The sequence below is a fragment of the Oryzias latipes genome, chromosome 11 (assembly GCF_002234675.1).
Source record: "Oryzias latipes chromosome 11, ASM223467v1".
NCBI lineage: Eukaryota > Metazoa > Chordata > Actinopteri > Beloniformes > Adrianichthyidae > Oryzias > Oryzias latipes.
This window is the reverse complement of record NC_019869.2, coordinates 24,023,955-24,041,990: the sequence shown is the minus strand read 5'-3', so window position 1 is coordinate 24,041,990 and position 18,036 is coordinate 24,023,955. Positions and strand designations below refer to the sequence as shown.

Sequence of the window (18,036 nt, the reverse complement as noted above, 5' to 3'; positions counted from 1 at the left end):
TCAAAAGCTCATCATTGCAGAGTCCAACTTTATTACCAATTGATCCAACAAAAATAGAAATAGGCCAAAGTTATTTTTCTTCTTCGTGCAACGCAAATCGCCGTATACGCTCACTCTTTCAGAAGGATTTTGTTTCCATTCCCTATGTAGTTCCTCATTGGAATAATTTAGTTTATCAATTAGAATGGAAAAATATCTGGAATTTAAAAGCAAAATACTTTTTAACCAATAAAGTGAAAGAAATCTCATTTAAACTAATCCATAAATTCTACCCATCCAAACTATATCTGCAAAGATTCAAAGAAGATACTGATCTAACCTGCTCTTTTTGTCAAGAACACCCTGAAGATGCTGTACATTTATTTTGGTTGTGTCCTTTTTCCACCACTCTCTGGTCTAAAGTTTGTCATTTCATTTCTGCCCACATTGACCCAGACTTTCGCCTGTACTTAGAACATGTTATGTTTGGCCTCCCCCACTCTCCATCTCATGAAAAAGAACAATTATAAATAATGAACCTTTTATTGTTTTTATGCAAATGGTACATTCGTAAACCCAAAGTTACAAATCATAACCCCTCATTTTTCATACATTTATCAATGAGTTCAAACATTACATGAACACAATAAGAAAATCTGACCTCAAAACATTTGATCTGTGCGTCAGTTTCAATGTATTTGTGTAAAATGTAATAATAACCCCCTGGCTTGTTCCTTCCTTGTTGCTGTTTTGCATTGTTGTGTATTGAATTGATACATTCAATAAAGTTTGGGGGCAAAAACAACTACTAAAGTTTTTTCGGAGATTTTTTTTAATTTAACCTTTATTTAACCAGGAAAGTCCCATTTTGATTTAAAACCTCTTTTCCAAGGGAATCCTGGCCAAAGACGAGCAGAAACGTTGAAATAACATACTATTCTTTAGATTTTTTCTAGCATTCAGAAAATGTATTTGAACAAATGCTGCCGAAACTTAGATTTCTATTTTCCCTGTGTTTTTGCTATGTATTTATTTTTTTCAAAGTTGTACCGTAAACCGTCAAATTTTGTCGAAAATCATGGAGGACTTTGAAACACACATTGCGCATGCGTCCGTGTACGTTTTTTACTACCACCTTTTCTCCAAAGTCCAATACTGCAGCTCTGTCAGCTCTTAAGCTATCAGCTTCCGTGCAGTTTTCACTGGAAAAGTAAAAAAGGAATATCTTCGCAATTCTGAACATGTCTGCACTTAACAGGAAATTCATTTACACCACTTCAGCTCCGGCAGCGATTGGCCCATACAGGTAAGAATGAAAGAGAAATGTGTGAGCATAGGCGGGCCTTTCTGTTCACTGAACTCATGTTGGCCTTGAACGCAGCATAAAGTACAGAAAGTTAACTTTTTACAGAGCAGTAGGAGCTCAGATTAGGTTGAAATGGCAACTATTAAACGACACATTATTTTCACGCCTAAAGCTCCTATCAGACAGGGGATATACAGGTAAGGATTTACCATCTGATTGATTCTCTGGTATTAAAAGAAGAAAACTTTAGTCATGTTTATAACAATAAAAATCACCAGCCAAAAACTCAATAGATCAAAGGAAAACTTAGGTGATAGGTGCAAAATAGGTTGATACATTTGTTTTTATTATTTGTTATTGACTTTAAGGCTCTGTTTATGTTACTTAAATTAATTAGATCAATTTGCTAAAAAAAAAGCATATTTGATTTAGAGCTGTTATGATTACTATTCAAATATATTTACATACAAAAAACATTGTCGATCTATTAAATCTACTCCTATATTTCTTGTATTATTTTAGGCAACTTACAATACAAGACAACATTTTTGTTGTTAGTTTTTAATGAAAAAATAAAAATAATTATACTAACAAAAGTAACACTGATATTTAGTCATGTCTTTATTTTTTTTTACAATAAAGATATTGTTTTAAAATGGAAAAAAAACAGTTTTGAGGAAGCAGCTGTAACATGTCCTGTTGTCTAATTTCATTTTTTATTACTAAACTTTATTGACAACATTGTCATTTTCCCTCAGTGCTGTAATTTACATTTCAGTTGCATATTTGTTATATTTTGATTGCAATAGCTTTATGATGTAATAAAAGTTAAATAAAGGTTATGAGGAACTGTGTACTAGACTTAAAGTTTATAAATATTTACAAGTCTAATCCACATATTTGTTCCAGCCCAATTTTCTTTTTGTTTAAGTTTTAGATGTATTTCAAATCATGATCAAATGAGTACTTCTACATTGCCCAACCTTACTCTCCTTGTATTTTTTTTGTGAGCTTGTGTTTCCCTGCATCCACAGCCAGGGGGTGCTGGTGGACAGAACCATGTACATATCTGGTCAGATTGGAATGGACGTGGTCACTGGTCAGCTAGTGGTGGGAGGAGTTCAAGCACAGGCCAAACAGGTAGGAGATGACCAGATTGAAAATACATTTTTTGTGTGAAATTTTATGCATTTATCAATGTTTTGCTTTAGATTATTTGCCAAAACTAGTGGAAAACTGAGAAACCGAGATTGTAATTGTAGATATATTTTTCTTTTTAGGATTTATGCAGTAGCATTAATCAGAGTTCCTAAAAAAAGTAATTTGAAATTTAACATGTTTAAAAATGTGTGATTAGGTTTTATTTGAGTTGAAAAAAAAAGAGATTTATTTGTGACTGAGTTTATATTTTCCTTCTTCATCAGGCTCTGACTAATATGGGAGAAATCCTCAAAGCTGGCGGCTGTACCTACAACAATGGTGAGATTTTTCTTTATTCATTTATTATTTATTACACTTACATTTTAAAACGTTCAAATTTTTTATTTTAGTTGTGAAGACCACTGTGCTGCTTAAGGACATCGATGACTTCAACAGTGTCAATGAGGTCTACTCTTCATGTAAGCCCTTTTCGTAACCCTTGTTCTATCCTAGGCACTTTCACATTGGGAGTGGGGTCATCTAGACCCACTAGACGGTGCTCTGAACCTTTTTTCTTCAATGATTTGTGATCTTCACTGGTGTCCATGGATTACATGAAATCTTTCCACCTTTATCCACCTTTGTCATGGTAGGAAGAACACGTCAATGCAAGGGGGGGGGGGTCTTCTAAGATAGCACAAGGGTTAATCTGCTTTATTATCGTTATAGTTGATTGTTCATCTAAAACTAACAACAGCTTGGCTTCCAGCTGTTATCTGTGCTGTTGAATGTTTTTTTTTTATCGCTTTAACTGATCTTAACATTCCTTTATTTTGATTTTATATTAATAGTAATAATAATCAACTTTATTTGTAGAGCACCATTCAAGATAAAAGTGAAAAAGTGCCTCACAGTAAAACACGGTAAAACACAGAATATAAAAAGAATTATAAAAAAGCCATTTAAAAAATATGTTTTTAGCTGCTTTTTAACCATGTCTCATCATTTTAGAAGTCAACATTGGACATGATATTGACACGGAGGCAACTTTTAGTCCAGATTTTGCACAGCTTAGATTATCCATTAAGCCAAATTTAAATTAAGAAAACTTCAGGTGTTTTTTTGACAGTTGTTTAATCAGAACCTACGGGACACAGGTTGTGATTTTTTCAGGCGCAAATCAATCAGATTATTTTCCCAAAAGCATCAGTGAAACCAACTTTAAGTGATCAGAAAAATCAAATAACAGCAGAGCCCAGTGATAGGCCTTATTACACAAAGCTTTGTGTGTGTAGCTATTGTAAAAAAAGTTACAATTACTTCGCTTAAAAATGTTATCTGGATTTACTTGATGAAAATTGTCTACGTTTCTTTAACAGTGAAGCGATATTCACTCATTCACTCATTTTTTTGGAAGTCAAACTAGTTTGGTTACTTCAGATTTCTCCTGACAGCAGTTCAAAATGTGTTTGTTTTTGTTACTGTATGAGTTGAGCAGTGAGTCCTGGCTTATCCTTCTTGATCACAGCAGTCAGCTGTAATGGATGCTGCACTGTCCAGTAGGTTGTAAGCAGACACCGCTGCACACTTAATGCACAGGTGGAACCTTAGCCTTCCCAGCAAGCACTGCTGCTCAGTGGAATAACTTTACACGCCTCGGCTCCTGCCTCCTTACAAGCGGGGGGAACTTTCTCTGACCCTGGAGACGGGATGGAGACCATCTGTTTGCTGTGACTTACGTGGTTTTAATTTTGAACGTAGATTTCAGTTTGAAATGTTTTTACATTTGTGTTAACTATCCACATTAATTTATATTGATAGGCACTAATGATATTAGTGACATTTCCTTTATAGGTACATTCAAAAACACCTTTTTATTAGTAAAAATATCTTTTTTTAACCATCAAATTAATATGATACATTTATGAAATACTAAAGTACATTTTTTTAAATAGAATTTAGTCATATGCTGTCAATGAGAATCACCCTTTTTTAAATTTAAAAGTTGTTGCTTTTGAGGCCTAGGCAGTTGTAGCAAACAAATTAATACGCGTTAAACCAAAAAATAAATTGACATAGAGGTTGAAATGTAATTGTTTGAGGAAACTCTTGATTAAAATATGCTGTAAAATAAATGTGTCATAAAAAATAAAAAGATAATCTAGATACACTTAAAATATAGAATGATACCTTTATTGGTTCTTTGTTTAGTAAAAAAAAAAGAAGCTTTTTTTGCTTGGAGTTGCTGCATCAATATAAAGTTAATAATATTAATTTAAAAACATTCTGTTGTAGTGAAAATATATGAATATATATTATATATTTTTAAAGACATACATAAATACCGGTAATTACTTTTTCTGCAGTTTTCAGCAGTAATTTTCCTGCCAGAGCTGCTTACCAAGTTGCTGCTTTACCCAGAGTAAGTACAAAAAACATCCGCATTATACACAGTTATTATTCATTTATTTTTGGGTTAGCTTGGTGTCCATCACTGAGCTGGGGGTCAGAAAATGAATTCATTTATAAAATAAAGTTCCTACATACAGTTTCACTATCTGGAATGTAGTCGTTTAAGTGTTTCATATGTTTTGCTCTGTGTTCAAAGTGACCTGCATGTGCGTAAGACAACATTAAACACAGCACACTATTTTCACTGAAGTAAACATGGATGTTCGTTTGGGAAGTTATCTTCTCCTCTCGGGACGGGGGGGGGGGGGGGGGGGGGGGGGGTAGATTTCATATGTGTCCAATTCAGGACCATATAAAAAATCATTTGTGTTGTTTAGATTGTTTTAAAATATAATATGAGTGGCTCAATCTCCCCAAATAAGAGCCAGTTTCAGTTTAGAAGACAAATTAGGTAGTCTGCTTGTTGATTTGATGTCAAAGTGAGATAAAAAAAAAACACTAGTTGGAAACAGAGCAAAAGTCATTTTGTTTTATATGATGGAAATACGCTGTTTTCTTTGTCGTTCAGGGCGCTCTGGTGGAAATTGAGGCAGTTGCAGTCCTGGGTCCTCTCTCTGACTCCTGACTAGGCGACCCCATCACCAACAAGCTGTAGCCTCACTTTTAGATGTGATTGAAAAAAAATAGTCTCCAACTTTAAGAACAGAACATTGTCTTCATGTGAAATTCTTACCAAGTAAGTAATAGCAAAGTAAACTAAGATTTGATGTGTCTAAGTTTACTCAAATCTGTCCCCAAAAGAAAAGCCCTCACTAAACATTGTTTGAGTGCTGCGCTTTATTGACTTTTCTGACGGCTCTTTGTGGATTCAAGGTTCATCAAAACCTTAAGAAATCATGAAATTTAGCAAATAAATGAAGCAGACAGCACTTTTACCTTTTTTTTGGAGTATCCTTATTACAAATACAATCATCAAATCAAAGCACACCACCTAAAACTAGCATAATGAAAATAAAAGTTGGCTTTGGTTTTTATTCAAATACAGTAAAAGTCAGAAATAACTCTTCAAGGAACCCTTTAAGTGACATACACCTTTGGATTTTAACATTCAGACAATAAATAGACATTTCTATTGATAATCCAATCTTTTGTTTTAGATGGTAATGTGCTATTATCAAAATAAACCCCCCACAATAGATCCATGTACAGCTTACTCCATTCAGGGGAAAAAGGCACAGTGGTGACTGAAGAACTGACTCGTGGTGCTCACCACAGAGTCAGCTTCTTGGCAACAAGACGGCGTCTATCACACACACACACACTCACATTCATGCACAGTCATGTATCGCTCACACACGCAGAAAGAGGGAGGGAGTTTTTCAGTGGAATGCCATGCTTCACTTGTTGGAATCTGGAAGCACAAAGAGAGAATAGGAGATCATATAAATGTTATTTTGAGGATCTGGTGGTGTTAAAAAATGAAGACCTGCTCACCTGCCGCCTCCTCTTTTGGCTCTGAATCCGCCGCAGCAGCTTCTACAGGGAGAATTGTACAGATGAGTTGTGGAAACATGGCGAACAAGTTTGAAGGGATTATCAGTGGCCGTATTCACAAAACTTTCTAAGATTAAAAGTTTCTCCAAGTGACTAAATGTAGACCTCAAACATATTAAAGACTCTGTTCACCTCAGAGTTGAATTTTTGATGAACTACTGCCGCTATGCAGAAATTATGTCCCTGAAAATGACACAGGCTTTTGATTTGAGCTAAAAACAGCAAATCACAATTAAAAGACCACCGGTAAAGCTTTGACAAAAGCTTTACGGAGTGGGACTTTTGCACCTGACCAGTTTTTTTACAGAAAGTCCCAACACAAATATTGAAGGTGAGATTCAGTTGTTTGAATCACATCTACAAAAACAGAAACCTTAAGACAATAAAAAGACCATTGTTTCAAGAAAAAAATTCTAATTTTATGTCTTGCAAGAAAAAATAATGTTATCTAGGAAGTTTTTAAAAGCAAAATAATCTTAGTTTAAGAAAACGTGTCTTAAAAAATCTTGGTAGACTATTTGTCTTGCTTTTTTAAAGAAAATCTGCCAGTCTGGGGTAAGAATTTGTTGACATATTTCTTAGGGGGCTGGTTTTGCAGTCTTTCTTAAATATCACGCATGGAAGATTTTCAATTGTGAATTTAAAAAAAAGGTATCTTTAAAGTAATAAAGGGATCAGATGCCGATTTAGCTCTGCTTGTGTGACACTCAATCCTCTGACTCCCTTGGCTGTTAAAAGGCGGCAATGCCCGACATGGTGGACGCCCAATGCTTTGGCGTCCTCCTGTTTCTCAGTGGACTCAGATTGCACCTCAATGAGACCACAGACAACAAAGACTTAGCAAGAAACGCAGAACAGCGAAGCAGGCCTGTGCTCAAGCTTGAGCTGAGGATGAGTACGGTTGGAGGCCACAGGGGTCAAAATCAAGAGGAGAGAAAGGATTTGGATTTTGTTACAAAACAGAGGAAGTGGAGCTAAAGCTGCAAATGACGTTTTACCACATTTAAAACATCTTACACAATGGGATGTTACTGAAAGTCATATGCATAATCAAATCAAAGTAAATTACTGAGGAAATCGAAAAGTAGAATTTGTGTATGTCCAGAATGGGAGGGAAAGGAGCGAGGCATAAGCAGCTATACGCAGAATAGTGATGAAGGGACCCCAGCTTTATCATTTTTAGTCTTTTATATGATGATAGGATCTAAATCAGTGATGTTATCCAAATTTGTCTGATTGATTTTCACCCATGAATCTTTTTTTTTTAATTGTTGACTGGTAGCATTTTATGTCTTAGACATATAAACACTGCATGGATAATTTAACCCTTGTGCTATCTTGTGGGGTCCAGATGACCCCACCCTTACACTGACGTGTTCTCCTACCATGACTAAGGTGGATAAAGGTGGAAAGATTTCATGTAATCTATGGACACCAGTGAAGATCACAAATCATTGAAGAAAGAAGGTTCAGAGCACTGTCTAGTGGGTCTAGATGACCCCACTCTCAATGTTAAAGTGCCTCTGAAGCAATTCATAACCACCAGGAGCAATGTGGGGCTCTGTGTCTTGCCCAAGGACACTTTGACACAGGAGTGAAAATGGCAGGAACTGAACCTGGGATATTATGATCAGAGGCCAACCACTCTACCTCTGCACCACGGCTCCCCAAAACAAAATGTATGTTTATGTCAGTTTTAAAGCTTTACATTGTTGTCGATGTAGAATTGCGTCCTTCTGCAACCTGCCCCCAGTGGTGTTTGAAAGAAACTGTAACTTTTGATCATTCCTGGTTTGCATCAAATTTGGGATTGTGTGGGCTTGGTTTGTGGGGAATAGTGTCTGTTTCTACTCTTCCTACATTATTGTTTTGTCTGCAGCTTCAAGGACAACACATCAAAACGGATTTCTTTTTTTTTTTTTTTTGCTTCAAAAGTGTTGTTGAAGAAACCATTTAAAAAATTGAAGAACACAATCTTTCTCTTCAAATTTAAACCATGAGAAAACATTCAGTTTTTTTCTAAACGAAATGTTTTGTTGTTGTTGTTAATGCTTAGAATTTTTCCCTATAACCCTTGCTCTATCCTACGGGGTCAAGATGACCGTTGACGTGTTATTCCTACCATGACAAAGGCGGATAAAGGTGGAGAGGATTTCATGTAATCCATGGACACCAGTGAAGATCACAAATCATTGAAGAAAAAAGGTTCAGAGCACTGTCTAGTGGGTCTAGATGACCCAACTCCCAATGGTAAAGTACCTAGGATAGCACAAGGGTTAACTCCAACAAAAAAAGCTGGTACGAAACCCCGCATTGTCGTGTCCTCTGTTTCGACTTACTGCCTTTGTTTGAACACAGTGACAGTCACTTTGCATTAGCAAAAAAGGTAAATTAGGATCTGACCTCACAGACATTTGGGTTAGTTGTCATTTGCATCACGAAGCACTAAATGAACAGATGGGAACGAAAGCCTTGACTGCACTGTTGGTGTATAACAGCTCCACATGCACCACACCTTTATGTGCCTTTAACGCTGCAAACAATGTGACCATTACGGTCAAAAGCATTAGTCTGTCTAAAAACTGTCGGTGAACTGGTATAAATCTCAGTGAGTTTTATATGAATTTAAACGAAAAGTCCAAACAACTCCATTTAAAACCTTTTTTTTTTACTCATCGGGATGATGATTCATAAAATGAAACACAATCCGATGACAGCTTTTCATATGATAACATAATTAGGAGTTGTGGCTTAGAAACACATTCCAGCGGACCCCCTGCTGTGTTCATTATGAGCTCGACTCAAACCATGTGTTGTTAGATACTGCCTGGTTACTGCAATGAGGAAAGGTCAAACGGAAGGCGGAAGGGACAATATGTAGCTGAGCAAAAGGAAGGATTGCTCAGGTTACCGTTGATCAGAGGAAAAAACCTCAAACGAGGATGTGTTCATGTTGACCAGTTTTACCAAAACCCGCAGAGAAACATGCATGTCCTCCACATCCTAATCTGCATTTATAACCCCCCGGGAAGTTGGTGGTTTGTCTTTGACGATTTGCATTCTGGGAGTAATTTGCGTTGAAAATATTGTGCATAATTAAGATGAGGCCTTCAGCTAACAGCTTTTATTTTTCAGTAAACTCACAGTACAGCAATGAAATTGTTAAGTTTTTAACAAAAACTGAAGAAAAAGTTTCTGCTTCTCACAGTGTAAACATTTTTGGCAAAAATGTGAAATGTATTGACCCTGTAAAGACATCAAATAATTGAAAAAAATAAACATTTTTACTGTCATTAAGATGTTTATAAACCCTTTGATAAAATCTACAAAAAAATACTATACAAATCTTTATTTGATAGATCAAATGAATTATTATACATTGGCTGATTTGGTAAGTTTTTGTTCATAATAATGTTAGTTACAGTTGCTAAAATACTGACACGAGTGTTCAGAAAGCGCCATATTTACCCACTCTCTTAAATTTGACACAATAATTTTTAATACAGTTTAATTGCATTATTATTAATTATTTATTGACAAATGTTGCATCTTTCTATACAGCAAGTAGTCATTTAAAAACATTGATAACAATATGTGAGCTATTCTTGGCATAACGATTTGAAAATAAGCAAAACTTTTCCTGGCAAAAGTGTTTTTGAGATTTCAAGGAACCTGCATTTTTAAAATGAGCAGGAAAAGCCCCTCTACTGCCCCTAGTGGAATGATAATGAACTACAGGGCAGAGTTTAAATGGAACGTTTTGAATACTAATGAGGCCAGGGTCTCAGAAATGTGTGTATCAAATTTGATACGAATGGTTAACTGAACGCACCTTGCTCGGGAGCTGGAGACTCTGAGGAGCTTGCTGGTGGTGCTTCTGCCGGTGGAATATCTGCTGAGGGCGGAGAATCCTCTCCTGCTGGTGGGCTAGCAGAAGTGCTGCCTGCAGTCGTGGCTATTGCAGCAGGCTCACTGTCCGGCTTCACATCACCGCCTTCTACAGGCGCCTGTTCTGGAAGAGTTTCGGCGTCTTCAGCTACTTTTCCATTCTCATTGGCTGCTCCTTTGGGGAACAAATTCATGACACAAATAAAAAGCAAACCCAACAACGATTTTCCACCAAAATGCTGGAAATATCACAATTTATCTAGGACGCAAGAAAAAAGTAAAAACTTTTGTCTTTTATACACTTTAAAGTCTGAATCAATAGTAAAATATCTAGGCTATGTCCGAATTCCCTCCCTACTCTAACTAGTAAAAAACTATATAGTGCAGGGACTATATAGTGCAATCCGGAAGTATGATGTCACCAATCTCCTGAAGTAAAAACTTAATAAATAGGAACATTTTGCGAAAACTATTTATGAATCCACTGTGTTCTGATGATGAAAACTTGAATGGTTTCTAAAAAAAAAATTAAAATAATTTCCCCCCACAAAATTCCTCAAACATTGTGGTTTATATTCGCCAGCCTGGAGAGCATTGATGCACACTGCCTCTATGCAGACTTCTGGGACATTTTTATGGCACTCAATAAGTACTCTTGTGGCTCGATTTTGGAGTAGATTTAGACAACACTACTAAATGGCACTACATAGAGAGTAGTGACGGAATTCGGACACAACCCTTTTTACTTTTTATTATCTGTCAAACAAAATGTTTAGTTTTTTATGGTTTTCCATGTTGAACCAGCATACCATTCAAATCATGGCAAAACAGGTGACTGCACAAACACAAAGCCAATGTGTGGGAAATAAATGCTTTAGTAAAATGTTTTAGTAATATTTCCTGCTTGATGTTCAAGTTTTTAGTGCCAACTTTATAAGAGGTTTGCATGCTTGAATAAATCGAAATTACCTGGAAGAGTTTGTTCATGGTTCATTCCCAATGGCTTATGATTGGCAGTCTAAACATAGATTTATAAAGAAAAATACCTGGATCCTTGGTTATAGTGTATTTGTTATTTAAATCTTCTATAGGTGGTAAAGCATGCAAAGAACACCCACACTTCTTAATAAATAATTTGAAAAATGCAAGCCTGAGAAGATTAACATCGCTAAGAAACAAAGATTTTTTTCTTCATCCATTACTTTACCATAATCAGTGAATTATATTTTGTTGCTGAGATTTTTTGTAGTTAAATAATAACACGTTCAGAAAAAAAGCTGTTTTTAACAAACATTAACCACCCGCTCATAGTTCACAGCTCTGTGAGCAAGTTGCTGTGTTTCTGGTTTCAAGTGGCATCACTTCCTTGAAGACGTTTTTGAAGGGAAACAATTTGCATTGAAGGGTATTTGCATGAATCGCAAAATTATTCCCTTGAAGGTTTCTAAAAAGCCAAAATTGTGTAAAACACACCACAAAAAGGCTTCAATGAAGTTGTTATTGACAATTGATGACTGGGAACTTGAATGTGCCAAATGCATTTTGAAGTGACTGAACTTTGTGTTAATACGTGTCTTTTGAAGAGGACACAATCTAGGGAAATTCACAGGACACATGTGCAAAAAAAGAAAAAAATATCCTGACAAATATCAGCTTGACCTCTAAGACAGTGATACCAGTGCGACAGGAATGCTGCTCATTGTCATTCAGCTGATAAAGTCAATGTGTGAAGCTTAAAGTTTAATTTTATTTGGTCACTTTTTGCAGGAAGATCTGAAGTATGCAGTTTCCTGTTGCATGAGCAGTCGAAATAGCAAATTAAAATAAAGAGCAAACATTTCTGAAAAAATGTTAAACTTTCCGGCAAAAAAAGTCTACCACACTACATCTTACCAACTCTAGGTCATCTCTGACCCCACTACAACAGAAAAAGTGTTCACAGGAGCTTCTCGATTTCCACCTGAAACTGTAGACTGACACCAAAGCTGCCCTCAAGTCCCACTTGGTGAAGGACACAGCCAGGAACCACGGTTAAATAATGACAGTAAACTTTCTAATCCGGTGGAAATGCTCAGGGAAACCCAATGACAAGTCTCCCAATGATCCTTATCTGAGAGGGATAATTACTGCCATAATAGAATGACAATGCAGCTCCCAAAAGGGAGACAGAGATACTTTCATGACTTGATGGAGGCTATTTATAGCATTTCTTCAACTTTAAGTAGCACCTATTAAAAATTGTCTTTTTGCATAATTGCATCAAGTGTTTTGTACATTCAACTGAAAGTACTTTTAATGAGCCAACATAACTGTAACACTGCTATAAATAAAGTTTGGTTCAAACATTTTATTTGTATACTTTTCTTTTTGAGGCACATCAAAGGGGGGTAAAAAGACTCACCAGTGGTGCTGGCACCGTTACTTTCCTCCGGTTTGGGTAGAGTAGTATCAACCGCTGTCGTTTGAGAGCTGGTGGAGCATCCCATCCTGCCTGATACCGCAGCGGAGTGCGGGAGCACGCAGGGGAACGCTGCCGCTCACTGCGCTGATGACGTCACGCACGCGGGTATCTGTAAGCAAGCAAGTCATTGACCTTTCTGGTGTTTCGACTTTCCAACTGTCCAACTGCTTTACCTTAAGAACAAAAATTAAATGCTGTAAAAATATGTCTCAGGTTGAGATTTTTTCACCCCAAATTACTTTTTTTTAAGTGTGTAATGTTTCTTCTTCTGTTTTTTATGTTAAAGTATATGTACTTTTGTCCATTATTAAAAGAGCTGAGGTGTACACAGATTTATAAATATTGGGTTTTGGGACTTTGAAGATTACGTTAGAAATTACTGAATTTACAGTTTCTTTTAACCGCATATTTACCTGGGAATTCTCTAAAAATGAACACAATTTCCCTTTGATAAATCAAGTGTTATAAAAACCAAACAACTTCGTTCAAAGAGTTCTTGTTGACTGGTAGATGGGGTTTTAACATAGACTGCCAATGTTTTTTTTTTCAAGTCTAAACACAGCTCAAACTTTCAAGAAAAATACACCCTACTTTGTAGCGAATTGCGCATGCTCAGGGAATGATGTTGACGCAAAGCACCATGGGACTTCCTTTCGCTGCGGGGCCATATTGGAGTTAACTTAACGTAAGTCGAGCTCTGGATTTTTCATTTAAACTTCATATTTAGCGGATATTTTCTCACAGTTTTAAACGTATTTGGTTCCCCTGACCTTCCTGTATCCGCAGGTTGACCGGTCCTGACTAAACCGCAAACATGGTGGCCGCAAAGAAGACGGTAAGTGGAAGTGGCTCGGGCCGAAGCGCACGCGCTTCAACGGGCTATGCGGCTTCACGTGGAGTCGTGTGTCTTCTAAGGCCTGCTAGTTAGCATCGTAGCTTTCCACATAAACACGTATTTTCCTATAGTTGTAGACAAACTTACGTGATCAGAATGTTTGCACGAATTCCTTTATGGTTTTCTACATTACAATTATTATTGGGTGGCTGTTGGTGGTGGCGTCTGCTTTTTCATAAACGTGCTAAGCTAGTTAGCTAAAAATCTGTGTTGGAACTAAAATAAGCGGTTTATAAACGTGGTTCTGGTTGTATGGTTGCTGTTGTTTTCATATTTAATGACTGGATGTTCGACATTTGTGATCGTTTAGAAAAAGTCCATGGAGTCCATCAACTCTCGCCTCCAGCTGGTGATGAAGAGTGGAAAGTACGTCCTTGGTTACAAACAGTCCCAAAAGATGATCCGTCAGGGAAAAGCTAAGCTGGTTATCCTGGCCAACAACTGCCCTGCTCTCAGGTACCCAAAGATTATTGATATTATTAATGCAACCCTAATTCAACTAATCTATGATCACAAACTTGGTGTAGGTTGCAGCTTGAATAGGGAATTCTGCACAAGGCTGGTTATGTGCAAACCTAAAATGTGGAACATGAACACAACACTTTGAATTAAGGATCTAACTTTGGAGAGTAAAAACAGAGCAAGGGAGCATTGAATTCTAGTAGGCATTGTCAAATTTCATCTACATTTAATCACAAATACCCTACAAAGTTTGAGTTTCAGGCTACACATGGAAAAAAATAAAGATTCTATATGATATTAAGTAGTATCTACATTATTTTGGATATAATCTGTTAAAATGTCATTTAAGGTAAAGTGTAATATGAAAAATTTAGTTAATAAGAATAAAATCTATTTAAAAATTGAACATCACTCTGCAAATCGATCATGCCATGTTGATTGATTACATTTGCATAGGATGCCAAGTGGCAAAGTCCTGCCATGTAAAATCACCTGCATTATTTGGTTGAAGAGTTTCTGGCCTTAACTAAAGCTGTGTAAAAGTGAATCATGTGTTTCAATTTAAAAATGAGCATTAATGCTTGCATGATGTGTTTATTGGGCTGCTTTTGGTTTTTAGTCTTCTTTTCTGTTGTTTTTGTGGATATAGACCCAACTTAAATAAATATGATCATTTTTTTATTTTCTGAATTTTAACATGAGATCAAAACTGATAAAAACGCAAAGATTTAACTTGTCACTTAAAACCCTTTTTTTCTGTCAACCTCATGGTTAAATTCAGCAGGAACATAAATGACATAAAAAACAAACATCATTGTTGTTTTGAATCATTGAAAACGTAAAATCCTGAAAATGTTCTGCAACATTTTTTGTTCTTAAACATTGTACAGTACAGTCCAAAAGTTTAGACCCACCTTCTCATTCAAATAAATGGGAAGGTGGGTCTAAACTTTTGGTCTGTACTGTATATTGCTGCAAATCCAGAACAAGACGCCGCTTCAGTCGGTTACCTTTTGAGTTGTGTTAATTCCGTCAACGGTTGAGAAGTTAGTGGAATCAGAAGAATGTAAACTCTGAAGCTAAAGCTCTGATAAACCAGATCAATATTTTTCAGAACTTCTGTCAGTAAATGGAACTTCAGGCTCACTTTTCAACTACAAAAAAAAAAAAAACCCACAAGGTTGTTTTACTTTGAAAATGGGAAACTTCACCAACACTTTATTTTTTAGTTTGTAAATTTAAAATCCAGCATTATTCTGTATTTTAGAACAATAAATATATTGTGCTTGAATTGTGTTTTTACTACACTCCATTGTGTTCATAAGGATCGCAAATCAACATTGTTGGACGTCAAAAATACTTATACTGGATTGTTCTGGAGCAGATCGCGATTATTTGAGTACTCGGATACTCGTTATAGCCGGCAGGTTTATCCTCCAGTTCTTTCTGATAAAAATCCACATGTTCCGCTGCTTCGTCAGCTTAAACTGAAGCTACCCAGAGGAACTAGCAGAAGTTACGGGGGGCGAGGGCTGCGCTTCGTACGCTTGTGTTTTCTTTCTCGGACTCTTGGAAGTTGCTCCTCTTTGCTTCCTGCTGCTGTTTTCACATCTGTGCTTTGAGAGAGACCAGCGGACTGACTTTACTCCCAACAACAGAAGACCAAGAGAGCAGAAAATAAAATCTCCTCTGTCCCAAAAATAGTCTAAAACAACAAATTCAAATTAATCTTTTTCTTCAATTAATCGCCCCAATTTTCAGAATTTTATCTTGTCATTTTGTTCTTTTTTTTTGGTTGCTTTTTACTGATCTGAAAATTGAACCGTTCCTCTAAAACTCCAAACCGTGAATTTTGTGATGCGTTGCACCCCTTTTAAAAGGTGTCAAAAGGCTAGCTTTTAAAAAATAAAATGTTATTTACATCTTTAAATCTGCTTTATTTGCACCAGAGATTTAGACTTTTATTTTGTCTGATCAGAAAATCTGAGATTGAGTACTACGCCATGCTGGCCAAGACTGGAGTCCACCACTACAGTGGAAACAACATTGAGCTGGGCACCGCCTGCGGCAAGTACTACAGGGTGTGCACACTGGCCATTATTGACCCTGGTGAGTACCTACGTCATCTCTACTCCACAGTGCAGATCAAATGTCTTTCAAGCTCATCGACAATCTTTTGAAATTATGATTATGTAAATTGGCTAATTATGATCCATCTCTTTGTTGACAATGTGTGATGTCTGCCCTGATTTGACTGTGTTCCACCTTACCGGATCATGCACCATTATACAGTCAAAACCAAGTCGGCCCAGCATAAAGAAAACATGTTTGACATAAAATGAATTACTTCATTTGAAAACTTTGACCATTGTTTTCTTTGCAAATTTTTGCGCCTGATGGACCCCCTCCCTGAAGTGGTCCAGTGCAGGACTAGTGGTTTGCTAGAGTGAAGCCAGTTGGAGCACGACGTTAAACTGCTGTCTAGACAGTTTATGATGCTCTGCCAGCGACATTTAACTTCCTGTTATAGACTTTTCCTTTTTTATTTTCATAACCAGTGGAAATGCATAATTTCTCACATAGTACTGACTGGTGTTTTTTGTTTTGTTCAGGTGATTCTGACATCATCAGGAGCATGCCCGATCAGCAGCCACAGCCTCAGTAGAGCTGTTTCCTCACAATGTTAATAAAAAAAAAAGTAAAAGAAGAGCAGCTTTTGTCATTTTCTTTGTTTCCTAACTGTCCAGAACTTTTCTTAGCTCTGTGAGAGATTCTGTCAGCTGTTATGAAAACTACAAATTTACCCTCCAGGAAATGTAATAGAGGAAGGATTTGCACCTCTAGTGTGAGACATCAGGAGCTGATGGATTTGCCTTTAAAGTTGTGCAACCGCTCAGCTCCTTTATTAATAGTCACATAAAGCTGGGGGGTGAGCCACAGCCGTGAGAACTGTAGCTTGTTTGAAACCTGTAAACAGTCTGAGGCATCAAAAGCTTTGAAAGGTGATGACGTATTACATTTTCAGCTCTAGACTAGAAGAGTTTGAACTGGATAATTCCATTTTGGTTAAAAGTTGTTTTCTGAAATCCCACTCAGGTCAGGTCGTTGCTACAAAAATATTCCACTGTCTGTTTTTATTTTTATTGTAGGCTGTTAGAATAAAAAGTTTAATTCGCAGAATCTCAGGAGTTCAGAGTTTGGTTTAATGACTAAAGGTGGCTCAACAGCTGCTCCTGTAAGTTTTCCGGCAGGTGGAGCTAAAGGGCAATGTGGCAACATTTAAATATCTACTGAAAAGAGAATTTATAACAAAATACATATTTGAATGTATTACTTTATAAACTGCATCATAAATTCTCTTTACTGGAAGTTTTAGATTTAAAATGTGTTGTGAAGGTTGGATGTTCAAAGCATGAAAGCAGTCTGGCTTCAATTCAATTCTCCCATCATCTGCGGGTCCCTTAAATTAGTCTTTTTTCAGATTAACCTATAGATAATCTGATCAAATGAAGTTTTGAACAGAAAATCCTCCTTTTGATGATGTGTTATGAGTGAGCCTGTTGCAGTCCCATTCCTGTTTTATGTAGCTGTTGGGATTAAAGGTTACTGACATTTTTCTTTAGGGAATTAAGGTTTGTCACCATTGAAACTTTTAACAAAATAGATACTCCACCTGAAAGCTTCCCGACATTTTGTGCAAAATTCCCAGGATAACTGATGTTCTGCTGAAATGTCAAAAAATAATCATTCAGATTTAATGTCAGCTCTCATCTCTGTAAGCGAGTCTTTTTTTACAAAGGTTTGTAGGGTTCGTCACCAACATCAGCAGGAAGAGACAGAATGTGACCTACATTTCTTTTCAAGCCCCAAGCGGGGCAGAATGCATCCGTCTGGTATCCTCATCAGGCTCAAGGTAAAGCCGCCGGCCTTCACTGGGAT

General features: G+C 36.7%; 3 protein-coding genes across 4 annotated transcripts; 2 read left to right on the top strand and 1 right to left on the bottom strand.

The window, feature by feature from the left end:
- Nucleotides 1–1,091: 1,091 nt before the first annotated feature.
- Nucleotides 1,092–5,777, top strand: LOC101155823 (2-iminobutanoate/2-iminopropanoate deaminase). Of its 2 annotated transcripts, none has more exons than XM_023960191.1 (6): nt 1,092–1,285; nt 2,320–2,425; nt 2,710–2,764; nt 2,836–2,904; nt 4,792–4,847; nt 5,406–5,777. In XM_023960191.1, the coding sequence occupies exons 1-6, from the start codon at nt 1,221–1,223 to the stop codon at nt 5,460–5,462; spliced, it is 408 nt and encodes a 135-aa protein (XP_023815959.1). In that variant the 5' UTR covers nt 1,092–1,220; the 3' UTR covers nt 5,463–5,777. The 2 variants fall into 2 exon arrangements, with proteins under 2 accessions (XP_023815959.1, XP_023815958.1); XM_023960190.1 differs by lacking the exon at nt 1,092–1,285 and adding an exon at nt 1,341–1,482.
- LOC101170691 (brain acid soluble protein 1-like) lies at nt 5,768–12,784 on the bottom strand. Its single transcript, XM_023960192.1, has 4 exons — nt 12,681–12,784; nt 10,224–10,454; nt 6,332–6,373; nt 5,768–6,248 (listed from the first exon to the last, which is right to left on the bottom strand). Exons 1-4 carry the CDS (start codon nt 12,763–12,765, stop codon nt 6,235–6,237), a joined length of 372 nt encoding a protein of 123 aa, XP_023815960.1. The 5' UTR covers nt 12,766–12,784; the 3' UTR covers nt 5,768–6,234.
- Nucleotides 12,785–13,344: 560 nt separating this feature from the next.
- Nucleotides 13,345–16,806, top strand: rpl30 (ribosomal protein L30). The gene is made up of 5 exons (XM_004074245.4): nt 13,345–13,425; nt 13,527–13,575; nt 13,946–14,091; nt 16,076–16,206; nt 16,710–16,806. The coding sequence occupies exons 2-5, from the start codon at nt 13,555–13,557 to the stop codon at nt 16,760–16,762; spliced, it is 351 nt and encodes a 116-aa protein (XP_004074293.1). The 5' UTR covers nt 13,345–13,425; nt 13,527–13,554; the 3' UTR covers nt 16,763–16,806.
- The last annotated feature ends 1,230 nt before the right edge of the window (nt 16,807–18,036 follow it).